This window comes from Choloepus didactylus, chromosome 18 (genome assembly GCF_015220235.1).
Source record: "Choloepus didactylus isolate mChoDid1 chromosome 18, mChoDid1.pri, whole genome shotgun sequence".
Lineage (NCBI taxonomy): Eukaryota > Metazoa > Chordata > Mammalia > Pilosa > Megalonychidae > Choloepus > Choloepus didactylus.
Window position 1 is genome coordinate 71224137 of NC_051324.1, and position 25589 is coordinate 71249725.

General features: G+C 56.3%; 1 protein-coding gene across 1 annotated transcript in view; it reads left to right on the forward strand.

Moving 5' to 3' along the window:
- MGAT5B (alpha-1,6-mannosylglycoprotein 6-beta-N-acetylglucosaminyltransferase B) overlaps positions 1-9210 on the forward strand; it is a 73406-nt gene extending 64196 nt beyond the window's left edge. Inside the window, exons 16-18 of the mRNA XM_037809966.1 lie at positions 5954-6028; positions 7098-7354; positions 7715-9210. Of these exons, the coding sequence (XP_037665894.1) occupies positions 5954-6028; positions 7098-7354; positions 7715-7913 (531 nt within the window). The 3' untranslated portion in view covers positions 7914-9210. The remainder of the gene's footprint in view (positions 1-5953; positions 6029-7097; positions 7355-7714) is intronic.
- The last annotated feature ends 16379 nt before the right edge of the window (positions 9211-25589 follow it).

Below are 25589 nucleotides of genomic sequence, written 5' to 3' on the forward strand. Positions count from 1 at the left end.
GGATCTTGTTAAAATGTAGGTTCTGATTCAGCAAGTCAGGGCTGAGAGCCTGCGTTTCTAACGAGGTCCCGGGAGGTGCTGACGTGCTGGCCCTGGACTATGCTTTTGGTAGCAAGTGGGTGGAATGTTCCGGGTTCCGTGTCAGGGTTGGTGTGTGATGGCACACGTGAGTGGTGTGAGAGTGAGGAGGGGCTCGTGCCTGAAGCTCATCTCTTCGGCCGGTGGCTTGGTGGCTTCTGATGGCTCCTTGTGCTCAGCTGGTCCTTCATTTGGGGAAGGCGTGAGACTGCGTGTACAGTGCTTTGCCCACCACAGCCCCTCCGGATCCACTTCTTGCTGTTGCTCAGACACCAGGCTGAGCAGAAGTAACCAGCCCCACCCAGTGTCCCCTTCTCTGCCCAAAACCATGTTCATCAAGGGTCCCCCACGGTGGAGAATGAGCTGCTTGGGGTGAGCTTGTGGGGCGGTGCAGATCCTCAATTGCAGTCAAGTTGGAGATGATCAGGCGTGGTGGGTTGGAGTCCCAGCCCCACGTTGTCTCCCCCATGAATGATGCTTGGTGGCCAGGTTCCTTCTCCAGAGGGGGACACGTGGCAGGCCTGCATGTCTGCTGCCCAGGGGTGCCAGGGTCACTGCTGGGTTCAAGGGCAGTGACTGGCCAGGCTAGATCACCCCACGGGGTCCTCAGGGTGTTGCTGCGGGTGCAGAGCCCTGCCTGGTTGTCCTGACCCTGGGGCAGGGTGACATTTTTTCCTTAACATCCCCCTGCATTCCACGTATCAGTCACCCCCACTCGGGGCCCTCCCCAAGCCTTAGCCCACCGTCTCAGCAAATGGCCCCAGAAAACCCCTGTCTGCACGAAAGCCCCCCTCCCTGTTCCTCCACTGATGGAAACGTGCTTGTCCTTCCCTCCTGGCATAAGCACCTTCTCTAGTGAAAACTAGAAGAAAAATGATCACTGGGTCGCAGGATCCCCCATCCTTAACTGCAGTCGACGTGGCGGGCTGTCCTTCAAGGTGGCCAGAGCATCTGACCCTCCATCGGAGGTGGGGACCGAGCTCCACTCCCCACTTACGCCAGCGTCCTTGGGGGTGTTGGCCTTGCTCGGCTCACTTTGTGGGGTCTCCCTGGGCAACCTCATCGGAGACCCTCCCAAGCCCCAGGCCTGGGGTCCAGCCCCCCATCGGCCAGGCTCCCCTGCTTGTCTCGTGGGTGCCCCCAACTCCTCCTGCACTTTTTTGTTAGTCTCCTGGGGCCTCTTAACAAATCAACCCAAATCGGGGGGCTTGAAACAACAAAAATGTATTCTCTCCTGGTTCTGGGGACCAGAAATCCAAAATCAGGTGCCACCGGGGCCCTGCTCTGTGCAGCTGAGGGTCCTTCCTGGCCTTGTCCTGCTTCTGGTGGTGGCCGTCCTTGGCGTTCCTCGGGGTGGGGCTGTCCCAGGCCAGTCTCTGCCCTGTCACCACCCGGCTGTCTCCATCTGGGTCTCCACTTTCTCTTTTCAAGGCCCATAGTCGCTGAACTCAAGGCCCTAATCCAGCAGGACCTCGTCGTAACCAATCAGCTCTGCAAAGGCCCTGCTTCCAAATGAGGTCACTTCCACAGGTCCTGGGGACAGGACTTGAGCACACCTTTTGGGGGAACATAGCTGAACCCCCAGCAGGACTCAAGTCATCATCTTTCCTGAGCTTCTCCTCCTTGGCCCCGGTCCTCTGAGATGTATCCCCAGGCACAGGTCACCCAAAACAGGTGCCGGAAGTGCCCAGACTTGCCAGATCCTGCCCCCCTTGTGATTCCACCTCCTCGCTGGTCTCTCTGTCCTCCCACCCCCTCCTCTCTACTTGTGGGGCTCCTTCCTAGGTTCAGGCCTCCTCGGGGGCCCCCCTGCCCTCAGCCGCACCCCCAGGCGCTGCTGGTGTGGGGGGCCCACCCCGCTCCTCGGTCCTCACTCCCTCTGATGCTCGAGTGCCTGCACTGCCTCCCTGGGTCGCGGAATGTCGTCCACCTGCCTGCACTTCGCACCCAGGCCCTCCACAGTCTGAGCCTTGCTTGCGCTCCTGCCTCTTCCTTCCACGGGAACCACCTCTGTGTGCCCTTAGCTCCGACCCTGACACCTCCCATGGGGCCTGGAATGGGCTGGGCTGTCTCGTCAGCTCCCGTCTTCACATGGTCTATCCCCTGTGCTTGGGAGACCCTCCTCCTCTCTCCAGCTCTTCTTTCAAAACTCTCTGGCATCACCTCCTGCCTCCTCTGAATCCAACATGGCAGACGCCCTTCTCCGCTCATGTTGCACCTTCCAAACCTTCTCTTCTGGAACTCTCTCCAATCATGGGCTGTCCTAAGTAGGGTCCTCCAGAAGCCAGCCCTGACATAGGGGTTTAAACACAAACGGTTTATTTGGGAGGTGACTCCAGGAGGCTCTGGTACGGAGTGACAGGGTGAGGTGAGGGGTGCCGTTGAGCATGTTACCGCCTGGGGCAACTGGAGCTCAGTGCCACTGGGACTCTGAGAGGTGGTGGAGCGTCCCGCCTGAGGAGCCTGGAAGCTGGAGTGTTTATCCATTGTCCGCTGAGGGCTGCTCCCAGGGATGTCAGCTCCGGACACTTCCAGCTGGCCCCTGGCTACGCACCTGCTTCAGGGGCAGCTACTTGACTTTGTAATGCTGGGGCTCACCAAGAACCCGGCTTAGACCACGCAGCACGGGTGCCTGGAGGGCGGGAGGGATGGAAGGGAAGGGGGTTGCCGGTGTCCACCAGTGCCCCCCTGTCCTGGGCTGGGGACTCATGTTCTGTTAAGACCTTTGAAGTGAGTAAGAGCCTGGAGCCCTGGCCCAGCTCTGGGTGAAGGACAAGCTATTTGATTGTTACCAGCTTACAGGCTTAAATGGAGTTAAGGGGTGCCGGTGTTGGGAAGGAGGCCTCGGGTGGGGTAACTGGTCTAGGAATCACTGCCAGTCTTCGGCCCTCTTGGTGGGTGCCAGATCAGGCCCAGATGTCAAGATGGGGTGTGCTGTTGGTGAGGGAGCTCTCTAGGGGGCCCCAGTGCAAGAGGTAGGAGTCTGGGGTCTGGGGGTTCACTCTGGTTGATTTCACTGCTGGGAGCGGACCAACCTGGGGCCGAGGGCAGGGGGCACAGCCTCAGCATCCAGATGGACAGATGGATGCTGCATCCTGTATGGACAGCTGGACACAGCATCTGGGAAGCAAGCAGATGGTGTGGGGTTGGGCGCTGAAGGGGACCCCAGTCCCCAGCCTCATCCTGCTCCCTGTCCCTGCAGAAGCCCTCTTCCAAGGCGTCTGTCCCAGGACTGGCAGGGACTGGGGTGGAAGGGGCCGGACTCCGAGACAGATTGTTGAGCTGAACCAGCAAGGGGCTAAACCTACGGAAAATTGCTCCTGGCCGGGGACCAACAAGCTTTTGGGGGTGGAGGGGTGGAAGGGTGGGAGGGGCCTGCGTGCAAATGTGCTGGTGAATCCATGCGTTATTTCTGCTTGGACATGCAAGAAATCGAGTACAGCGGCCGCCCTGGGGGAAGGGGCTGGGTGTCTGTGAAGGCAGGAAGACTGGCTTTTCACTGTTTTCTCTTTTGATTTTTTTTTTAACCATGTACACCTGTTACTTTAAAAAAACAACAAAATGGCCGAGGAACCAAAGACTGTAAATCCAGCTAAGAATTGCAGCTGGACCCCCAGACATCCCTCTGTCTTCAGTCCCTCCCCTCCCCGGGACCCCTCCGCTCCCCGACCCCCGGTGGACCCCAGTGGTTCAGGTATTCCTGTACCCAAGAACTGCCCGGGGAGGTGGGTAAAATGCAGATTCCCAGGCCCGCCCTCCAGGGCTTTGCATTTCATAGGACTGGGTGCAGCCCTGGAGTCTGCATTTTAAACAGGTACACCAGGCAATGCTAAAAATTCTGTTTTAGAAACAGTGATTTAGGGGCTGCTAGGGGCCATGGTCAGTGGGTGGGGCTGGGAGGGAGGAGGGAAGGCGAAGGGGAAGGAGTGGGGAGAGGGGCCTAGGAACCCAGCCCAGGTGTCCCCCAACTCAGCAACCGAGGAAAATTGAGTGTGGGGGTCCTGCCCACCCCCCTGGGCCTGCCCATTTGGGGTCTGTCCACGCCGAGGGGTCCGAGGGGAGGGGAGGGAGCGGCACCTGCCCCCTCTGTGCTATCGTCACAATGGCCCGTGGTTCCCAGCAAGACAGTGCCTGTCACTCCGTGGAGACTGATTTTGGCGCACCCCTGTAATTCACCCTAAAAGGGGGTAATTTCCAGGCAGGTGGCTTCTTGGCAGGAAATCCATGGCAGGCAGGACGCGGCTGGGGGAGCCTTTGGGTTCCCGGCTGACAAGGGCTTCAGATGCACCAGGGGGGTGACATGGGGTTCGCTGTCATGAAGCCAAAGTACGAATGTTGGGGGAGGAAAATCTCTCCGGGGGTTTTTATTTATTTCATTTATAACCTGGGCTTGAAGCCTTGTACCTGCAACACCTGCCCAGGTGTCAGGGGCAGTGCGCAGAGGCCGGGGGTGGGGGCGGCTGGGGTCCCCAGGCCACTGGCTGGGGAGGGTGGGCCAGGGGCACGAAGGCAGGGGCCACTGGCAGGGTACTGGGTGGTGGCTGGATGTGGGCCTGGGACTCTCGGGGAACCTGGAGCTGCCTCGGCGTTTGGAGCCCCCCATCGCTGCGTGGGTGGAGCCAGCACCCAGAGCTGGGTGGCAGCAGTGGCGCCTGGGCCCCGAGAATTCGCTCTGGGGCCAGGACCAGCTTCAGGGCAGGCAGTGGCTGCTGCTTCCCCGTGACCCTCCTCGGGTGTCAGGGGCATCACCTCGGGCAGACCATGGCTTCCGGCCCTTAGAGGAGCGGGGGCGGCACCCACTGGGGGCAGGACCGGGGTGCAGGCAGCTGTCCTGACAACACCCACCTCTGCTGGGGGAGAAAGAGGAGGTGGGTGCCAGCTGGTGGCGAAACTGTGAGACTCCATCACCTGGGCTAGATGTACCCGCTGGCAGGGAAACGGCACAAAGAGGAGACGCTGGGTCGGGTGTGGGGTGAAAACGCACACCTGCTTGGGGAATGCAGAGGGCAAAGGCTGGAGGAGAACGGCCTCTGTGTCTGGGATGCTCCACTCTCCGGGTCCTTATGCTCCCCACCACCAGCCCCCCGTCCTCCCTGCCCCCCATCCCTGGTGCCAAAGGCAACTCAGGGCCGAGAGGGTCCACGTGAACAGGAAGAAAAAGTTGGGGTAGGGGGTACCCCTCATGGAGGGTAGACACCTGCTTATCACTCCTCTTCATCCTCCTACTTCTCGGCCCTGCAGCCCTAATCCATCTGCCCCGGGGCTGCCCAAGCAGAGTGCTTCACAGATGTCACCTCCTCTGATCAGACTGGGAGATGTCCGTGGGTTCTATGGCCATGTGTCCTACTATATACTGGCCCTGTGCCAGGCACTGGGGATCCCATGGTGAACAAGCCACATAGGCCCCAATCTCAGGGAGCTCAGCCTGTCAGGGAGACCTGGAGACAAAGAGGAGATGGTTGCAGGGGCTGATTTTGTGCTGGGGGCAGTACGGTGGGTTGCTGGCCAAAGGGAAGGCCCTGGAGCAGGAGTGGGGGCGGCGCAGGGACCACCTGCTAGAGGAGGCAAAGCCCAAGCACCCAAGCTGAGAGGGAGGACCATCCCGCCAGCCCTGGAAGAGGTGGCAAGATGCCCAGAGGGGATGGACCACGGGGTTCCTATGGGAGGGAGAGGAGCCCAGTGTGGCCAGGAGGGAGGAAGGGGCCTGAGCCCCTGATGGTCCCTGGATGGTGAGCAGGGGATGGGGCCGTGGGTGGAGGGGTCAGGGGATGGGGCCATGGCCAGTGGGGTGCCGAGTGAGAGAGCTGACCAGATCTCAGCCCCCCAGTGCAGCCTGGGCTCCCCCTGCCCTTCTGTCTGCCCACCTGGCCCACAGGTAGACCCCTACCTGCCCTATGAGTACACCTGTGAGGGGATGCTGGAGCGGATCCATGCCTACATCCAGCACCAGGTAGGTGCCCCCTGGATGCAGCCCCCACCCCAACCACAGACCGGTGGGGAGGGGCCCCCCTCTGCCTGCACCCCTTAACCTGTTAACTCCCTCCTCTGCCCTCCAGTGCCTCCGTTTTCCTTTCCCAAAGCTCCTTCCTACCCCCGGGGGTCCTGCCTGGGGTGAGGGTGGGGGTAGGGTTTCCCAGAGCACAGAGACCTGGGCCCCAGCTTTCCAGCCCCCCAACCCTCAATAACACACAGAAAAGCAAACACTTCCATTTTTATTAAAATGTAAAGGGCCAGGGGCACTGCTGTTGAGCAAGCTCAGCCGCCCCGAATCCCCAGTGCTGTGCCCCCCGGCCCTCACCTCCTCGGGGTCTGCTGGCAGGTCCCAGAATGCCAGGGAGTGTGTGGGGGGGGGCCTGCTGCACCTCCCCCAGCCCCGGCCGCCCTCTGCATCCAGCTCTCCAGGCCCCAGCAGCGGGCCGCAGGCCCTGGGCAAGGGTGGCTTTGGGAAATATGTAGACCAGATGGAGGGCCACAGGGAGGCTGGGGTTTCCAGGAGCTCTGGGGGCCTTTGTTTGTATCCCACCCCAGCACCTCAGATACCTGGGGCCGAGAGGGCGTGCCTCCACCCATTTCACAGATGGGAGGACCGAGGCCCCAGAGGGGGTGGGGGTCGTCAGAGTTACCGAGGGCATGGTGCGGGGTCAGGCCGAACACAGGACTCTCGGTTGCCCTCTTCCCTATGGGGTGTCCTTCGTGAAGCTCACAGAAAAGCATTTGCTGGGCCCTGCTGGCCCCTGGAGCAGGACCCCTGCAGAGCCTGGAGGCAGCCCCTGCCCCTGTGCCCCATGCCCGTGTACCCCCTGCAGAAACCCAGAGCCTGATCTGAACGAGACCAGGGAGGCAGCACAGACAGGCCTGGGGCTCCGTCCTGCCTCTCCACGGCCAGCCAGTGTCCCACTCTGAAGAATATGTGCCCGCTGCTTGGTATTCAGTCGTGGCGGCTGCCACGGCCACTGCCAGCCCCCTCCTGGCAAGCTCCACCCCCCTGCCCCTTCCTGACTCTGCTTTCCTCCCGGCAGGACTTCTGTGCAGCCCCAGGCCCCGCTGCTCCGGGGGCCCGGGCCCCGCCGAGCCCCATCGTCCTGGCATCCAATGCCACCCACCTCGAGTGGGCCCGAAACAGCAGTGCGGCCCCCGGGGCCTGGCCCCCTGCGCACTCCCTGCGGGCCTGGCTGGCCGAGGCCGGGAGGGCCTGCACCGACGCCTGCCTGGAGCGCGGGCTGGTCTGCGAGCCCTCGTTCTTCCCCTTCCTCAACAGCCAGGACGCCTTCCGGAAGTGAGTGGGGTCCCCGCGGCACCCCCTCCGCGGCCGGCCCCCAGAACTGCCTTGTCAGGTGGCATCTTGGTCACGGCTGCCACTCCCTGGGCAAAGCCCCAAAGCCCCAGGGGCTCCTCCATCCCCTCCCTCAGCCCCCTGCCCACCCAGGCCCTCACCCAGGCTTGACAGTGGTCAGGCCACTCTCCTGTGACCCCCGGTTTGTCCTGGTGCCTCCTAGAAACATCTCTTTCCTCTGCCTGGGATGGACTGGGGCGGGGAGCCAGATTAGGCAGTCCCAGGCTGGGGGCAGCCCCCACCCACCTGGGCCCCGGGTCCTTTGGCCCTAGAACGAGGGCCCGATGCAGTGTGTGCCCACAGGCTGCAGGTGCCCTGTGACAGCACCGAGTCGGAGATGAGCCACCTGTACCCAGCCTTCGCCCAGCCCGGCCAGGAGTGCTTTCTGCAGAAGGAGCCGCTGCTCTTCAGCTGCGCCGGCTCCAGCACCAAGTACCACCGGCTCTGCCCGTGCCGTGACTTCCGCAGGGGCCAGGTGGCACTGTGCCGGGACTGCCTGTGAGCCGAGGGCGGCGGTGCTGCCCAGCTCTGCCCGGCTCTGCTCGCCCAGCCCAGGAGAAAGCACCAGCAGATTCCTCGCTCCAGCCACCCGCCCCCTCCATGCCCCCCATGCTGGTGCTTCCTTCCGTGGCCAGGAAGCGGACAGAGGAGGGACAGGTGTGGGTTTGGGGGAGGGCAATACACCCGTGTCCCTGTGCCCACCCTGGGCCAGCCTCCTGGCTCTCAGAGGCCCCTTGCTGTTAGCGAGGCCAGATCAGGACCTGGTTGTTCTTTGCCTGGGACCTGCCTCTTAATTTGTTACAAGAGAAAGGGGACGGGGTGAGGCTTGCCCGATGGCCCGCTGAGGGGGTCCAAGGCACTGCCCTCCCGCTGCCCCAAAGAGCAGGCCTGGGCCTTGCACACCCTCCTCCTGCGAGGGGAGGGGTGCACATCTGGTCGGCTGTGTCCCCTGGAGTTGCTGGGGTGTGGATGGAGGGTGCAGGGGACAGGGAGCTGGGCTGAGGGACCCTGTCGTGCCTCCTGCAGCCCCAGCTCCCCTCTTCCCCCACTCCACCACTTTCCTGAATCCCCCTCCCCTCTATGTTTGGGGACCACAGTTGGGGGTGGGGTCCACCCAGACCCTCGGTCGAATTTTTCCCCTCCCTTTGCTTTGGGTTTCTCCTGAAACCCACCCAGGCACGACCTGCAATTCCAGATCTTCTGTTTGTTTCCAAAGACTCTGACCCTCTCCCCTCTAAGGGGCAGGTTTCCACCCGAGCCTCTGAAGACAGGATGCCCCTCTGGGCTTTCCTCAACCCCAGGCACCCCCACAGGTCACCCCTGCCCCCAGCAGCCTCTGCAGGCAAGGGCTGGGGACGGAGCCTCAGCCCCAGCACACCCGGCCCAGCTCCTGGCAGCCCGGGCCCGTAGCCCCACCCATCAGAGCACCTACGTCCCTCTGTCCACCTGGGTGCACCACCGTCCATCTCCATGTGGCAGGCCTGCCCTGCCCCAGGGTGCCCCCCCATGCCCTGCCCCCAGCCCAGAGCCCAGGCCTTCTGGAACACTGCCACCCCACCCCGGTTGACAACCCACTCCCTCTCCGTTGACACCCCCTCCCCGGGCTTGCCCCCTGAGATCCCTGGGCACTGGGGAGGGGGAGCTGGGTCCCCTCCCGGTCTGGGAGGCCCCTGCGAGAAGCTCGATGTTACCACGGACCTGATCTGCAGGGGGAAAGCAATAGAGACACTCTTTTCTCTCTCTTTTTTTAAAGATTTATTTCTTGAAATAATAAATATTTTATTGGGATGTGTGATGCAGAGGAGGAGCTGTGCCATTTCTTGTCTGTCCCTGGGACGCTCAAGGCTGGAGGAGCAGGGGGGTGGGTGGATATTGGGGTCCCCCCGGCGCCCTGCTTCTCATCACTTAGAACAGATGCGGGGAGCTTAGGTCTGCAAAGGCCAGGAGCTCTGTGCTTCCAGGCGGCCCGAAGCACCTGTCCCGGCTGCCGCTGGCACTGCCACCCAGGGATGCTCTTGTCCCTGCACTCCCCGTCAGGCTGGCCTCTGCTGGCCCCCAGCAGGCCAAGGGGGTGTAGAGACAGGGAACACAGATCTGTTTTGATAAGAGCCAGCCTCGGGGGGTGACAAGACTTGCTAATCTTTCCTGTGCTTCTGCGCTGGGCTCAGAGTTTGACACAGCCATCCCGTCAGGCAGGTACTATCAGTTGCCCCCATTTTACAGTTGAGGAAACCAAGGCACAGAGTGCTTCAGTAACTTGCCCAAGGTCACCCAGCTTGTCGGCATCTCAGTCTCTGTGGGCATCCGATGACCCGAGGGAGGGCGGCCCCACAAGGCGCCCGGCACACAGCACGTGCCCGGGGAGCTGGCTGCCCTGGGGGGAGACCCCCACATCAGGGGCTTCCTCTAGCTGGGGGTTCTCAGCTGGGGCGATTAGGCCCCCAGGGGACAGCCGGCAATGTCTGGGGATGTTTCTGTAGATGACACTGGCGTGTGATGGGGCGAAGCTGAGGGCACTGCTGGGTGTCCTGCTGCACACAGGACAGACCCAGAGCATAAAGGCACCCAGTCTCCGTGTCCCCAAGGCCGCGGCCGAGGAGCCTCGCTCCGGACCAGTGTCCTGCAGCAGGTCGCCTGGTCCTGGGCTCGTTACAACACAGGCTGCTGCCCCACCCCGAGTTTCTGATTCAGTGGGTCTGGCCGGGGGTGGGGGTGGGGGCAAGATTTGGGTCTTTAAGACGCCCCCGGGTGCTGCTGCGGCTGCTAGTCCGGGGCCCACATCAGAACCAGCCTCGCCTCGGTGGGTAGCGGTGGGCATCTCGAACACGAGCGCGGGAATAACTCGGCGTCACCCAGCTTTAATTCAGTTCTCAGGTGACAGCGGCTATTGCCATTTTCTTCTGTTCCAGTAGGTAACGTCCAGTGAGAGACCCCGGAGGACCAGATCTACTCACAGAGGTCAGAGGCAGGCTGTCAGAGCCGCCTGGGACCCAGCAGCCCTCCCGAGCCCACACTTCACGAGACAGGTGCCTCTGGCCCACATCAGGTGGACAGGGGCCGGGGCGCCGGCTTCCTGCCCCCTCCGTCCCTCCCCTCTCCCTTCCCTCTCTCTCCTTCCTCTCTTGCCCTCTCTCTGCTCTCCATCCTTCTCTCCTTCCCTCCCTTCTCCATCCCCTCTTTCCCCCTCCCCTCCCCGCTCTGTGCTGCCTATAGAGGTTGGGGACAGAGGAGCCCCCTCCCCATATTGGCCCTAGGTCATGACCAGCAAGGTGGGGGTGAAGTCACAGACCTGGCCACTGCCTGCCTTTGGGAACCGAGCCCCAGAACGTCCCCAGAACGCTGTCTTACCATTTTAGAGCGGGGAGAGGAAGCTGGAGGGCCAGGCTGGTAGCAGAGGAGAGAAATGCACAAGTGTGACAAGCCTGCGGCCTGGGTGCGAGCCCGAGGCTGGACCTGGGGCCCTGTGGACCCTGCAGCATCCTCCCCAGGCTGACGCTGGCCGCTCACCCACCCCGTGCCCGTGGACAGCACTGGGGAGCCTCACCTCCACCCTGCAGGGTGACTCCGTCCTCCCGGGTGAGGGCACGGGACTGGCGAGGGCCTCGGGCAGCCTCTGGATCACCAGATCAGCAGCTGATGCCCAGGCTGCACCCAGACCAGTAAACCAGAATCTCTGGGTGGGGGCCCAAGCATCAGCATTTTTAAGAAGCTCTCCTCTGGTGTTTCTCAGGCCAGGTGTGGGGGACCAGGAGACTCGCCCCTCCTGCCTGGAAACTCCCCTCTGGCCTTGCCCTCGAGGGGTGGGACCAAGTCCAGGGCCAGCCCCCAGGCCCGTTGGGCTCCCCCTGCCTGCTGGCAAGTGAAGAGGGTGGGGGTGCCAGCCGGGGCCTGGGGCAAAGATGCAAACAGGCTCCAGGACAGAAGACAGGAGTTCCAGGCCGGAGAGATGGACGTGCTGGGGGCTGCTGACAAGGGCTGACCCCTAGAGCGGGAGGATGGGGGGCTGCAGAGGGGCGGGGTCTGCCTGGGGGCGGCCCTGAGGTATTTGGGGCTCTGGTTTCTTCTCTTGGTGGCCTGGGCACCCTCTTAGCGGGGCTGGGGCCTGGTTGGACCGCGGCAGGGCGAGGTCTGGGAAGAAAAGGCCTCTCGTGGTAATTACTGCTTTTTGCCTTGTCGTCTCACTGGCACCCTAGCATCTCATCCCAGGAATCTGTAAAACTGATCAGAGCACCACATTCCCTTGAGGGCTGGGGGTGGGGGTGATGGACTCTTCAGGAACGTGCTGGGGGAGGCTCCCCTCCCTCTGCTCCCCGTGGCTGCAGATGCACCCCTCCCCCCCGCCATCCTTAAAAGCCCAGCTCGGACAGCGAGACGAGGAAACAAGCCCTCCTGACTAGGGGAGCAGAGCTGTGGCCTCGGCGTCGGCGTCCGTGAGCAGCCACCTGCTGCCGGGGGCCTTCACCTTATCTCAGACCTCAGTTTCCACCTCTGTGAAATAAGGAAAGTAGGACCCATGACACAGGGAGGCTTCGAGGGTTAGGTGAGGTGAGGCCAGTAAAGCTCAGGGTCCGAGGCCTGGGCAAAACGAGGGTTTACCAGCTGGGGCCCCTTGGCTGTGAGTGCACCCCTGAACCCCTCAGAAATGCCTCCAGGTGCAAGATACACGGCCCCCACTTCCTGGCATATGAGGACGATGAGGGGCCTGTGGTTTCCAGGGGGCTCAGGGGGAGAGCTGCTGCCAGCCTGCCCTGGCCCCAAGCCTGGAGCTCCTTCTCCTGGGGAGCTGGAGGACAGCCGGCCTCGGCAGAACCAGGCGGAAGGGGTCAGGTCTCCACAGCTTTGAAAGGGAATCAGGGAAGAGAGAGGAGGCCACCGGACCCCAACGCCTGGGCCGAGAGTTTCCGTTGTTGTGAACCCATGGCTCCATGGCCAGGCCAGGCCCAGTCCGGCCTGTTCCCAGAAGGGCCGGGCGCCTGGTCAATAGAGACCCTGAAGGAAAAAGAGCCCTGGGCCAGGAACCCCAGGAATCTGGGCTGTTTGTGTCCTCCTCCAAACCGGGCTCCCCCGACGTTAAGCACCTGCACCGCGGCCCTGGGGCACTTGGGGTGCAGAGGCCAGGCGCTGACTGCAGAGAAGGAGGCTCGGCCGCCTGAGCCTGGCTGGCCCTGCTTGGCTCTGCGCCCCTCTGCCCCCTGCTCCCTGTAGCCTTGGATCACCCTCCTCCGAGTCTGCTAAAAATAGCCCGGGTCCAACTTCCGCACACGTTTGAATACTGGGCTCAAGAGACTTGGGATTCTAGAGAAACAAGGGCAGCTGATTCCTCTGATGTATGGGTACGAAGCAAAGAGAACAGAGGCGCGCTGCTCTCCCCAGTCCAAGGCTCAGCCACCCCGGCCAGCCCTGGCTACCTGAGCCTGCCTGTTGGCTGCCTCTGGCTTTTTCCCAGCAGTGGGTCCTGTGGGGCAGCCTGGGGCGGGGGGTGGGTTGGACATGTGGCCTCTTGATGCTGGGAGAGTTTTGGGCTGGGAGCCAGGCTGAATGTGGGCTTCCTGGTCCACACAAGATACCGCTGGAGGCTCTCCGCCCTTGCCCCGGACTCCTATTGAACCCTCAGAACCCCTTGACTGGTCCCACGCATTCTGGGGCCCTCAGAAGGTGGGGGCAGGAGGGTGAGTGGCGAGTGTGACTCCTCAGCCTTGTCCAAGGCTGGAGTGACCTTGGTCCCGGCGTCCAGGACCTGGGCCTCCTGGGGAGTCTCCAGGCTTCCTGGGCCTGATAATGCTGGTTTTTCATCAACTCAGGAAACTGCTCGGCCAGTATCTCCTGTTGTCTGCTTCTCCCTCAGATACCGACCAGCCTCCTCCTCTCCCGGTGCTGGGGGTGGGGTCTTCCTGAGGCTGAGTCCTTGAGGGGTCCACAGAGGGGTCCCCTGGGCCAGGCAGCACCCCTCAGCCAGCATGAGTGAACACTCACCTGCTTACTGTCTGGGGTTTCGTCTCCGGCCTCTGCTGGGCCTCTCGGGGTTTCCCCTCCCCCCTGCAAGCTCACCTCAGCCTTGTCCTAGATACTGTCATTTTATTTTCTGGTGTTTTCTAAATAAAAGCTTCCCAGTTGCCTGGCCTGTGATAGGAAAACATTGTTAACCTTCCCAGGGGTATTTATGTTTAAGGAGTAGCTTCCCTCCTGGGATAGAGCAAAAAATTGGGGCCTTGGAATCAGACAGCCCTGGGTTCAAATTCTGTTTTCAGTACTCGTCACCGGCCGGGTGGTTCTGTGCAGTTCACCGTCCTTCTCTGAGCTTTAGTTGCACCATCTCATTGACTGAGGATAACACTGCTGCATGAGTCTCCCCTTGCGGCTGTTAACAAATCAGCACAAAAAGAGTGGCTTAAAACAGTGCAAATTTATTATCTCACAGTTCTGGAGGTCAGAAGGCTGAAGTGCTTCTTGCTGGGCCTAAGTCAAAGTTTCGGCAGGGCTGTGCTCCCTCCTGGAGGCTCCTGGGAGAACCCATTTCTTGCCCTTCCACCTTCTAGAGGTGACAGCTTCCCTTTCTCCTGGCCCCTTCCTCCAGCTTCAAAGCCAACAGTGGCTGGGCGAGTTTTTCTCACTTCATTCTGACAGCGACTCTTCTGCTTCTTTCTTCCATTTTCAAGGCCCCTGTGATTATGTTGGGCCCACCCAGCCCATCCAGGGACAGCTCCCATCTCCAGGTCACCTGATTAGCAACCTCACTTCCACCTGCTGCCTTAAACCCCCTCTGCCATGGGAGGTTCCGGGCCTTAGGATGTGGTCGTCCTCTGCCGGCCAGAACTGCCTCCTTGCCGGGAAGTACTAACTCCCGTCACACACACTGGTGTCCTAGAATCAGTTCCCACTGGCTCACAGGAGACCGTCTTTCAATTTTCAGGAATTTTGCAAGCCTGTTGTCAAACTGTTGATACCTTGGAACTGGCCAGGGTGGGAGTGTTTACACCACGGCAATTGGCAGATGCTTCACATCAAGGCTTTTTACTTCTTATCTGCATCTTCTTTTCCAGAGCTGGTTTACCCACAGTCACTGATCCCGCATGTGAAGTACCTCGGTTGATGCTCAGTAGGTGGTGGTTCTCTTCTCTTTCCCCCTTTGCCGAAGGCGAACATCTCCCCTACCCAATGCAGGGGCTCTCGGAAGGAGAAGTCTCACCCGCTGGAGGGTCCTTTTATGTCCAACGTGGCCCTGGCCGCCCTCCCACTCCACTGCTCCTCAGAACACCCTTGATCTGAGGTTTTGACAGCAACGCACAGCCACGGGCCAGGGCTCTGCACCCCCCTTGCTACTGCTGAGGGAAACAATTAATAATAATGAATAAACTGTGTTTATCGAGAGCCATTTACCACAAAAAGCCTCAGGGTACATTACACTCAAACATAATTACAAGTGGCATACTTTGAACTTTGATTTGAAGGGGAAAACGGGCTGCTGCCCAGCACGGACTCTTCTGTACTTGCCTCCCGCCTCACTGTACTTGCCGGGAGTGAGGGGATACAGCCAGAAAGTGTGGGGGAGCCTTATGGAAGGGGGCCCTGAAGATCAAGGTGGGCCTTTGAGTCTGAGAGGGCCGGCGCAACTGCAGCCACCAGAGGCCAAGGGGCAAGAAAGCAACCACCCTCCACGAAGGGGCGCGGCGAAGCTGCCTGTGGCAAGCTCAGACCCCTCTGCTCCTGGGAGCTGGGGGAGCCCAAAGGGAGGTCTCGTCCTCTGAGGCCCAACACCCTGTGCCCTTCCCTGGCCAGTGATTCTTTCCTTCTTTCATTCATTCATCCAAGTGTTTATTAAAAACCTATTATGTATCAAATATCACTAGGGGATTCAGCTGTGCACAAAAGAAGATGCCTGCTCTCATGGGGCTTCCATGGTAGTTGGCGGAGAAGAGACAATACACAAATATTTAATACGTGCTACAGAGAAGATTACAGCAGGGTAAGGGGGAGAGGGCGGGTGGAGGGCAGGGAGGTGGTTCCTGGTTTACAGGGAAGATGCTAAAATGACATTTGGGCAGGAGCCTAGAGGAAGCAGTGGGTTGAGCCAAGCAGACGTCTGGGAAGAGCGTCACAAGCAGAGGGAACGGCCAGTGTGAAGGCCCTGAGTTTGTAGCCAGTTGGTCGGAAGTGACGGTGGCCCTGGGAACTGTGTCTGAAGTGAGGGCAGTCTCTTGGGGACTGTGCTCTTGGCCTGTGGAGCCCGCCCTCACTCCGGGTAGAGTCAGAATTGTATTTAGTTGGCATCCAAGATCACTGCAGCTCCTATCTGTGCCAAGCACTCTCCCAGATGCTGGGTTGATGACTAAGCTCCAGCCTCGCCCTCGGGGAGCTCACGGTCCATGGGGGTCAGGGTGGGGGGCAGACTGGTGACTCTCCCATCCCAGCACTGAAGGGAAGCGGGACGGCGGGGGGATGTACCAGGTGGTCTGGCAGTGCAGGGAGCAGCTCAGCCAGCTGGGGATGGGGCAGGCAGCCCAGAGAAGGAAAGGCTTCCCGGGGAGGCTGTGTGATTCCTGGCAGAGTTCTGAGGGTGTATCCCCCCAGTGAACCCAGAAAACCCCCCTTTGTTCAGACAACCTTTTTGTGTCCTGGCGACTGTTTGGGGCAGAGGAATGCACCGGCATAGCAATGTGTGAGTTGTTCTCCCTGTAGAAGAGTCAGAATTCAGAGAGTTCTTGCTTCTTGCCCACCCAAAGGGCAAGGGGGCTGTGAGTCTGGAATGATTGAGGGGTGGGCAGCTCGGGGGCTAGAGGGATGGGGGATGCAGGTGCAACCGGGAGGTGGCATTGCCAGGGAGGAAGGGATTGGCACTTTGGGGTGATGATACTGAGGGCGGGGAGGCCCGTGTCCCAACCCTGCTTGCAGGGTGAGGATGGAGGCCACGAGCTCTGGCCCCAGGGCCTGAACTCAGCGCCAGGGGAGGACCTGTCTTTGGATGGACCATGAAAATCTTGGACGATGAGCATCTCCATGGGGACCAAAGATGGGGAATGGGGGCCTCCCCGTTTCCCGTGTGACCTCCGAGAGGATGGGGGGCACAAAATGTGGTGACTCCAAACTTCTTGCCATCTTGGCAAGCAGGGTTTGAAATAAGATTTAACTTAATTTAGTAAAATGTGATCTTCTTGGGGTCCTGAAGGTGGGCGGGGAGACCCACCTGGCCAGAGCTGGTCCCACACTGGCAAAGCCTTGTCCTCTTCCCCATCCCCTTTCCTCCCCTCCAGAACCAGCTCCCAGTGGGCTTCTGAGACTAGGCAGCCAGGAATGATGGCAAATATCCGTGATGCTGTCCATAGAAACTTTGGAAAATATAGATCAATACAAACAAGTAAATCAAAATCATCTGTATTCCCTCCGCTGTTAATTTTGGCATATTTCCTCTCAGCCTTTTTTATTCTGTACATATATGTAGGTTTTTACATAGCCAATAATATCTCATCTATGTGGTTTTGGTTTCTGCCCTTTTCCCATAACAATATATGATAAGCATTTCACTTTGTCCTTGGAAAGTCTTTGTAGACATTATTTTCAATTATTTTCAATAGCTGCATAATGTCCCATCCTTTACTTTTATCATAATTTACATAAGTAAATTCTTTGTGAGTAAATTTTGTCATAATTTTTATCATTTTCTGTAAGTAAATTGACACTGGTATTTTCCGGGTGATCCGGCCCCCCAGCCCTGGCCCAGCTTTCCTCTGGCAACTCCCCTCTCTTTCTTGGTGGGAGCATAATCCAGGGGAACATTCCACTCCCAACCAAGCGGTGGCCCAGGACCTGAGGCAGGTCCCAGGGCCTGGAATCTCCAGGAGATACAAGAGAGGGCCGTGTTCTCCAGCCTCTCCATGGGCTCGGAGCTCCCCACCTAAAAAATCGCAACTAATGCTTAAACCAGACTTGGTTATTTCATGCAAAGAACATGAAGTGCTAGTGATTAACACTGATTGAGTGTGACTGTGTCTCACACACTGATTTTTTTTTCAAAAACTTCTATAGCACCTACATATACCTTTGTGTTAAGAAAGACCTTGAAATGGACAAAAATGATTACTGAGCGTACAGCCCGACCCTCTTTGGCACTCTCTCTGCCTGCTTTTGTCTTTGAGATATTTAAGGACTCGGTAAATTGTAGAAAACTGACAATAATGCAAGTGATTCTTGCACATAGGGATGCAGTTGATTACTGTCCTGTGGCCAGTTTTGCATCTGTTGGCAAATTCGTTTCAGCATTCCCAATTCCCTACATATGTGTGTTCTTAGAATTCTCCTTTGAACCTATTGTAATAGCCTACTGGTTCCCTTATTAATTAACAAATGAAATAAGATCTTTGACACTTGTTCGTTTTGTCTTTGAGCCCTGCTTTTGCCTTAAAAAAAAAAAAAAAAAAAAAACAACTATCCTTAAGCAATAAATATCTCACAACCCTTGAGGTAGGTAGTAGTATAATCCCTTATGTAACAGAGAAAGAGCATGAGGCACAGAGAGGTTAAATGTTTCGCCCAAGGTCACACAGCGAGATGGGGTGCGGCCAGGATTTGGACCTGGAAATCTGGCTCCACAACGTGTCTCTTACTATGTAATTCTGTAAGAGGATTCGAGCCCCGTTATCTGTCAGCCCCCGTGCTAACTAAGCCTGTGAGATAGTTACTATTATTTGCGGATGAGAGCACGGAGGCCCAGAGACTTTAAGTAACTTATCCAAGTTTACTGTGTTCGTGCAAGATGACAGTGGCCCACCACTGTGGTAACCTGATGTTGGCACTGGGATAGATTAATAAAATCATGGCTAGCATTTATTGAGCATTTTCTAAGTGCCAGAACCCGCACCAAATAGCTCAGTTACTGCTTACCCCAACAGCCCCACAAAGCAGGAAATGTTATTATCCCATTTTACAGCTAGAGACCTCCAGCACGAAGAGGGTGGAGACATTGAGTTTTGCTTCATCTCTTGATTTCTGGGGGGCTGAGCTCTGCAAGCTGACATGCCTCTAACCAGGACCCCATTGGGGTCTCCCTTAAGATCTGGTGTGACCCCGGACTCCCCACCCGCACCCCACTGGCTTCCCCAAACCCCCCTACACCAAGAAGTCTCAGTCCTTCACTCCTGAGACGCTGCAGCTGGAGGCAGCCAGACCTGCAGGGCTCCACCCCGAGCTGGGCTGGGGTTGGGGGCACCAGCCTTGAAAACCTACCAATTACCATTGGGGTCCAGAGCCCCGGTCCCCTGGGCCTCGGCGAGGGGTGAGGGGTGAGGGGATCAGGGATCAGAAGTGTAGCAGCTGGCTTCGTCTGTTTACAGGGACGCATCAAGCTAATTGAAATGTGCCAAATAGCGCCCGGGGGCAGGGCAGGCGAGGGGCCTGCTCCCACCGACTGCTGCGTTGATGAGGAATTAAAGTGGAAAAAACGCTGGAGCAGCAGCTTCATTTGCAAGGGAAATGACTTGACAGGGCCTTCATTTGCAATCTTGCAGCTGGGGGTTTTGATTAGCTGCGGAGGAAAAGGTCCCTCCTGTATTATGCATGAGCAGCTCTGCCTTGGGGGCCCCATCAGCCCGCTCACTCCCCCACCCCACCCTTTCCCCTTTCCCCCTCCCAGGTGGGGAAGGAGGAGAGAAGTCTCTCCCGAGGACCAGATCACTCGCCAAAGCCCAAGGCCACCCCTGATGGTGAGAATGGAAATTTCCTGAAGCGAGACACCCCTCGTCGTCTGGGACGTGGAGACTCTGAGACCTCTGTCCTGGGGTTTGGATGAGCTCAGCCTGGAAGGGAGCTTCTTTCCGGTTCCAGCCACCCACCCCAGATCCCTCTCTGCCCCATCCAGCTGCCTCCAGCTCCGCCTTGTGCCCCCCATTATTGCCCCTGGGGCCCCACTCTCCTGCTAACGGTGGGGAGCATCCAGCCAGCGCTTTTATAAAACTTTTCTCTCCGACCTCCAATTTTGGTGACAAGTGCCCTTTAAAAGTTAGACATCCCCCTCCTCTCCCTTTCCTAACCTTTCCATCCCCCAACCCCCTTCCTCAGACTCCGCGGTTTTTTTCCACCTTCTCTCCAGCTGCACTGACGAGACCGCCGCTCTGCTTGTCGGCTGCAAATGTGATTAATGCGGAATTCAACCCCGGCCGCCCCGGGTGTTCCCGTCTGGAGCTGCCGCGCTGGGCCCGGCCGCAGGCAGGGGGCCGGGCGGGTAAAGGGAGGATTCATCTGGAATTTTGACTGTCAACCACTTGGCTGCCCCTCCCAGCCCATGCCCAGGGTTCACCTCCAGAACACCCGAGGGTCCCAGCCCCAAGCCCTCAGGGCTGTGCAGGCTGGGGGCAGAGGAGGGAATCCTGTCACTGTTTACCGGGCAGGCTAAAGTCTGGCTCTGCCACTTACCAGCTGGGTGGCCATGGGCGAGCTCCTTAACCTGTGAGCCTCAGTTTCCTCATCTGAAGAATGGGCATCATAGCTCCCACCCGAAAGGGTTATTGGAGAGTTAGTGATGACGAATCTAGTGCATTTGATGGACGGGCCTTCAATAAACAGTAGCCCTTTCTATGAATGCTCCCCAGGTGCGGCTACCTGCTGACCAGGTGAGGGAATGATGGGGAACAGCTCTGCCTTAGGCTCAGGAACTCCAGGGTCCATCTGGGACTGGCCACCCCATAACGTTCCTTTGAGCCCCTCTCCTACCCTACCAGAGCCCGTCCAGGACCATGCATTGCATTTAATTGTCATTGTCTCTTAAGTTGCTATTTCTCTTTTTTTCTTCCAATTGTAGGAACACATATATAACACACATTTTCTCTTCTCAACCATTTCCAAGCATATTATTCAATGGGATTAATCGCATTTACAATATTGCAGTACCTTTGCCACTTCCATGACTAAAATTTTCCATCTCCTCAGACAGAAAACCTACACCCATTATGCATTATCTCCCCGTTCCCCTTACCCCCTGCTCCTAGTAACCTGTACTCTGATTTCTGTCTCTATGAGTCACATATTCTTTGATATTTTCTTTATAGTTACCCTAAAGCTTAAATTTAACATTCTAAACCTATAATAATCTTGTTTGCTTTGATATAAAACTTTTAATGGTTTCCACAAACTATTCCTATACCCCTCCATTACCCCCACTTTTGTGTAGTTCTTGTCACAAATTACAAGTTTATACATTATGAGTCCCAAACCACTGATTTATCATTACATTTTATGCATTTGCCTTTTAGACCCAGTAGGAAGCAAAAAGTGGAGCCACAAACCAAAAATACAATAGTACTAGCATTTATATTTACACGTGTCGTTACCCTCACCAGAGATCTTTATTTCTTCATGTGGCTTTGATCTATTGTCCTTCCCTTTCAACCTGCAGAACTCTCTTTAGAATCTCTTGTAGGGCTGGTGTAGTGATGACAAACTCCTTCAGCTTTTGTTTATCTGAGAATGTCTTAATCTCTCCCTTAATTTGGAAAGACAGTTTTGCCATATATAGAGTTCTTGGTTGGAAATTTTCTGCTTTCAACACTTTAAATATGTCATCTCACTGCCTTCTTGCCCCCATGGTTTCTGATGAGAACTCGGCATTTAATCTTACTGCGGCTCCCTTTTATGTGACACATTGTTTCTCCCTTGTGGCTTTCAGAAATCTTTCTTCATCTTTGCCATTCAAAAGTTTGATTATAATATGCTGCAGTGTAGGTCTATTTGAATTTACCCTGTTGGAATTTGTTGGGCATCTTGGATGTGTATATTCACGTCTGCTGTTAAATTTGGGAAGTTTGCAGCCTTTATTTCTTTGAATATTCTCTCTGCTTCTTTCTTTTTCTTCTCTTTCTGGGACTCCCACAGTACATATATTCGGATGCTTGATGGTGTCCCACAGGTTCCTCAGGCTCTGTTCACTTTTCTTCATTCTATCTTCTTTCTGCTCCTCATACTGAATGATCTCAATTGTCTTATCTTCAAGGTCACTGATTCTTTCTTCTGCCAGCTCCAGTCTGCTGTTGAACCCTTCTAGGGAATTTTTAATATCTGCTACTGTGGTCTTCAGCTTTGTTTTGGTTCTTTTTCATAATTCTCATCTTTCTATTGATATTCCTTTTTGAGTTCACCTATCATTTTCCTGATTTCCTTTCATTTTTTGTCCATGTTTAACTCTTTGAGCCTATTTTGGACCATGTTTTTAAAAATCTTTGGTATGTCTGGTCTTCCTCATTGATAATTCCTAATGTTTTAATTTTCTCCTTTGCCTGTGCTGTCGCTTCCTGTTTTTTTGAATGTTTGTGATCTTTTGTTGAAACCTGGACATTTTGATATTTTAAGGTGATATTGCTGGATTTTAGACTCTGGGGCTTTGGTTACTTAAGCTTGTATCCAGCTAGTGTTATGACAGAGCTTTCTTTGAATTCCATCTCAAAAAAAAAAAAAAAGGAAAAAAAGAAAACACCAGTCTTTGCATGTTGACCTGTAGAAGTGTTCTCTTTTAGAGCTTGTCTATACAATGAGTTTGGAGGATAGCTCGAGGCCAAAACGAGGGGCCTCTCTGGTCCTCTCTGCACAGGCCTCTTGTCTTGGGCATGCATGTGGCCCTGGGAATTCCCATTTACATGGATACAAATGTCCCGTCTTCCCCAGGAAACAGTTGCCTCATGATCAGGTCTGGGCCCTGTGCTGTATGTCCTACAGTCAGCAATCCCTTGCCCCAGGCAGCCCCTTAACTGCTTGCCCATAGTGTTCTGTAGGTGAGCTCGGTGACCTGGGATGGCCAGTCCCTCCAGCCAGTACCAGACAGATTGGACCAGGCTCACACACCCCCAGCATGTGCATGAGACTTACTCTATCCCTCCAGAACCAGGACCAGGGATCCATAAGAGGTGGGGACGGGGCCAGCAGGGCACCACGAGATCCTACGGCCTTTAAGTAGCCTTTTTCTTGATTCTTCACTTGCCTTTAACTCCATTTTTTTTTTAAATTAGAGAAGTTGTAGGTTTACAGAAAATTATGCACCTGTCACAGCCTAAGAGGGCTTTTGTAGCCAAAGGACTAAAGAAAGCACCGGGCACATTCTGAGACATGAGCCTTTATTATAGGACTTACCTACAGGGTGGGGAAGTTGAGTCACGTTGCCCTGAAATCAGGAGCTTCTCTGAATGGATTCAGGAGCTGCTTTGAATGGTGGCATGTTCAGAGCACAATGTGGAAATAGTCAGCTGAATAAGCCAGTTATAAGGGCTCGACATTCCAACAGGTATGAGAGCATAAGGCTGGGAGCAGGGTCGGGCAACGTAGGGAGGGGTTGATTGTAATCAACTGGGAGGAGGGGAGGATTATAGATTATCTTGTAGATAATAGTATCTCAGGGAGTCTCAGGGAGGAGGTAGTTTTGGGTATAGATTACATTTAGCACCTGATATTATAAGGAGAATAGGTGAAACCTTAACTGTTGTAGGTCAAGCAAACTGCTGTGTGCAGTCATCAAGACACTCTGGAGGCCCAGGGCTCCCACAGCACCTTCAACTCTTCTGTAGAGCTTTGAGAAAGATGTCTCTGCCAGTTTTTGCTGGTTGTCTAAAGCTTCTGTGGGGGGATGGATCCTGGAAGCAGCTCACTCCACATCTTGTTTGGGGTGGGACCTGTAGATCTAACTAAACATTCCTTCTTTTCATGTCTAGTCCAACCATGCCCTTCTGATCAGGCATGATCAGATGTCCCTTCTAAGAGTGACTCTCTGAGTTAGTCCACGAGAGTCTTTTTGCTTGCATGTGCTGAACCTGGACCTGTGCTCCCAAATGGGTGGTTGGCATAGGTTTTTGTTTAAACAGTTGTGGTTGAAGGCAGGCTTTTTCAAACACACCAGACCTTCCCGGGGATGCTGGAAGAGAGGCTGCCTTGTTGCCTTGCTGGGGGTGGGTGCGTGGGTGGCCCTGCAGGGAACAGGTAGCTGAGTTCTCTTGAACATATTGGGGGACAGAGCAACTAGAATCCCCATGTGTAGAGGAGGGTTGTGAGCCCTGTCAGGTCAGCTGTAAAGAGACAAGTTCATCTTGGGAAGGCAGGGACCAGGCCAAAAACAAAACAAAACAAAACCAACAAATAAGAAACCTGTATTTTCTTAACCAAAAATAGGGGCCCAGATATCCCCCCTTCAGCTTGAAAATGGATTTAAATGAACAACATGCCAAAATCCAGGTCTGCCCACGTGGTCTGCCCTGTTCCAGCCCTTCCAAGCCTCAAGAGTGTAGCTGTTTCTGTGTCCCTGGCCCCTTTGCACGTGGGTCCTGCTACTAACTGCACAGCCCCCACTGCCCCATGATGTGAGGTGACACAGTTGGTCTCTGGAATGGTGACAAAACAGATATAAAATTTACATTATATTCGGTTATGCATTTAACAACTCACCTTGATGGAAAAGAATTAAATCTCATGAGCAGAAATAGAAAATCCTGCAAAAATATATATCCCTAATAGAATGGTTGAAATTGCAATGGTTTTTGAAAACCTGGGGAGAATGATGTCCAGTGATGTCCAGGGATGTCCAGCACACTGGGGAGCCTGCCTCAGGGTCACTGCCTGAGGGGCAAGACATAGACATCTTCCACCTCCCTCCCCCACCGTCCAAAAAATGATCTTCAGAGTCCAGGTGGGCCTCACCTGTGCAATAGAAGAGTCCTTAGAACCTGGGAGGGGAATCTTGATTTTGTAAGCTGAATTCCATTTTCAGTGCCTCGGGGCACTTGCTATTTAAATGGGAAATTTTGGGTGTGGCAAAAATTTCATTATAAAGCAAATCAGCACCCTCCATTCTATCGTGTGTGTGTGTGTGTGTGTGTGTGTGTGTGTGTGTGTGTGTGTGTGTGTGTGTATGTTAGGGCTAGGAGGAGTGTCTGCGATACAGATGTGAGGGAACTCTCTGGAAGCTCACTGATCCTCATGTAATGGTCCAGCTGTACCCTCTTGGGCTACAGGTAGCATCAGAGACACCTGGACAATGTGGCTCTGTTTGCACTGCTGCAGGGAGGAAGCTGTAAGGGCTTTAAGATCCCCTAAGCCCACTTTGAGGACACGACCTTTGCCTGGTGACCCCAGGCTCCCCCGGGGTCCCCTGTGCGATGGTTTAGCAGAGCCCTGGAGCCTCCCTCCGCATCTCTCACCTCTCCTTCCTCCCCGGCTCCAGACCCTCACCTGCCACCTGGACCAGCTCACTCCCTTCCAACCCCACCCCCGCCCTGTCCCAGAGTGAGCTACCCAAAAAAAACACCATCTCTTTAAACTCAGGGCCACCCTTACCCCTAGGTAAGAGGGCCCCTGCCGTGGGCCCCACACTTTAGAAGGCACCACCGTGGCCCTCCTCTGGAGTCACCCCTCCCTCAGGGCTGAGGGTCCACGGGACCAGGAGACATGCCCTCCCTGTCCCCCACCCAGACCAGGCTCCCAAAACTGGGACTCCAGAATTCCCTGCCCATCTCGGGGATCCACCGTTCCTAGGGGATAAACTGTGCCCTGGAGCACAGCCCTGTAGGGCAGCTTTGGGCAGGGGACTGAGCTTGGATATGCGACAGGGAAGGGGAAGAAAAAGGAGACAGACTCTACCATCTCTCCTTGTGCTGCCATGTTCCAGCACAGAACTACAAGAAGGCCAAGAATTCTGAATTTCCCCCTGGCCTGCAAGGTGTTACAAAGGTATATCATCATGGTAGGAGAATAGAAAGAACAGAACATATTTTATTGAAGGTTCATTGGCTTGACCTAGAACTTTTAACCATTCACACATGATTCTCAGAACATCTGCCTCCCCCGCACTCTTGTCCTGGGGTCCGCAAAGGTTAGGGCTGGGCGTGCGGAAACCCTCCAGCCCAAGGATCATGTCCACCCCCCACCCTGCCTCCCCAGTGACCTACAAGGCTTCTGGTTTGTTCTCCTGCCTGGTTTCTCACTGCCCTCCTCTCCCACTCCCTCCCTGAGCTCCAGCCACACTGGACTTCCAGCAGCTTCCCCAAAGCACCAGGATACCAAGGCGCCCAGCTGGCTTCGCCCACTGGAAACCCCAGGCCACACAAAGAAGCAGCTGCTGGCTCTATCGGCCCTGACTGGGCTCTGAGGATCTTTTTCTCATAACCTCATGAACCATGACCCTTTATTTGTGGTCTGTAGGTCCGACCCTCTTGCAGGA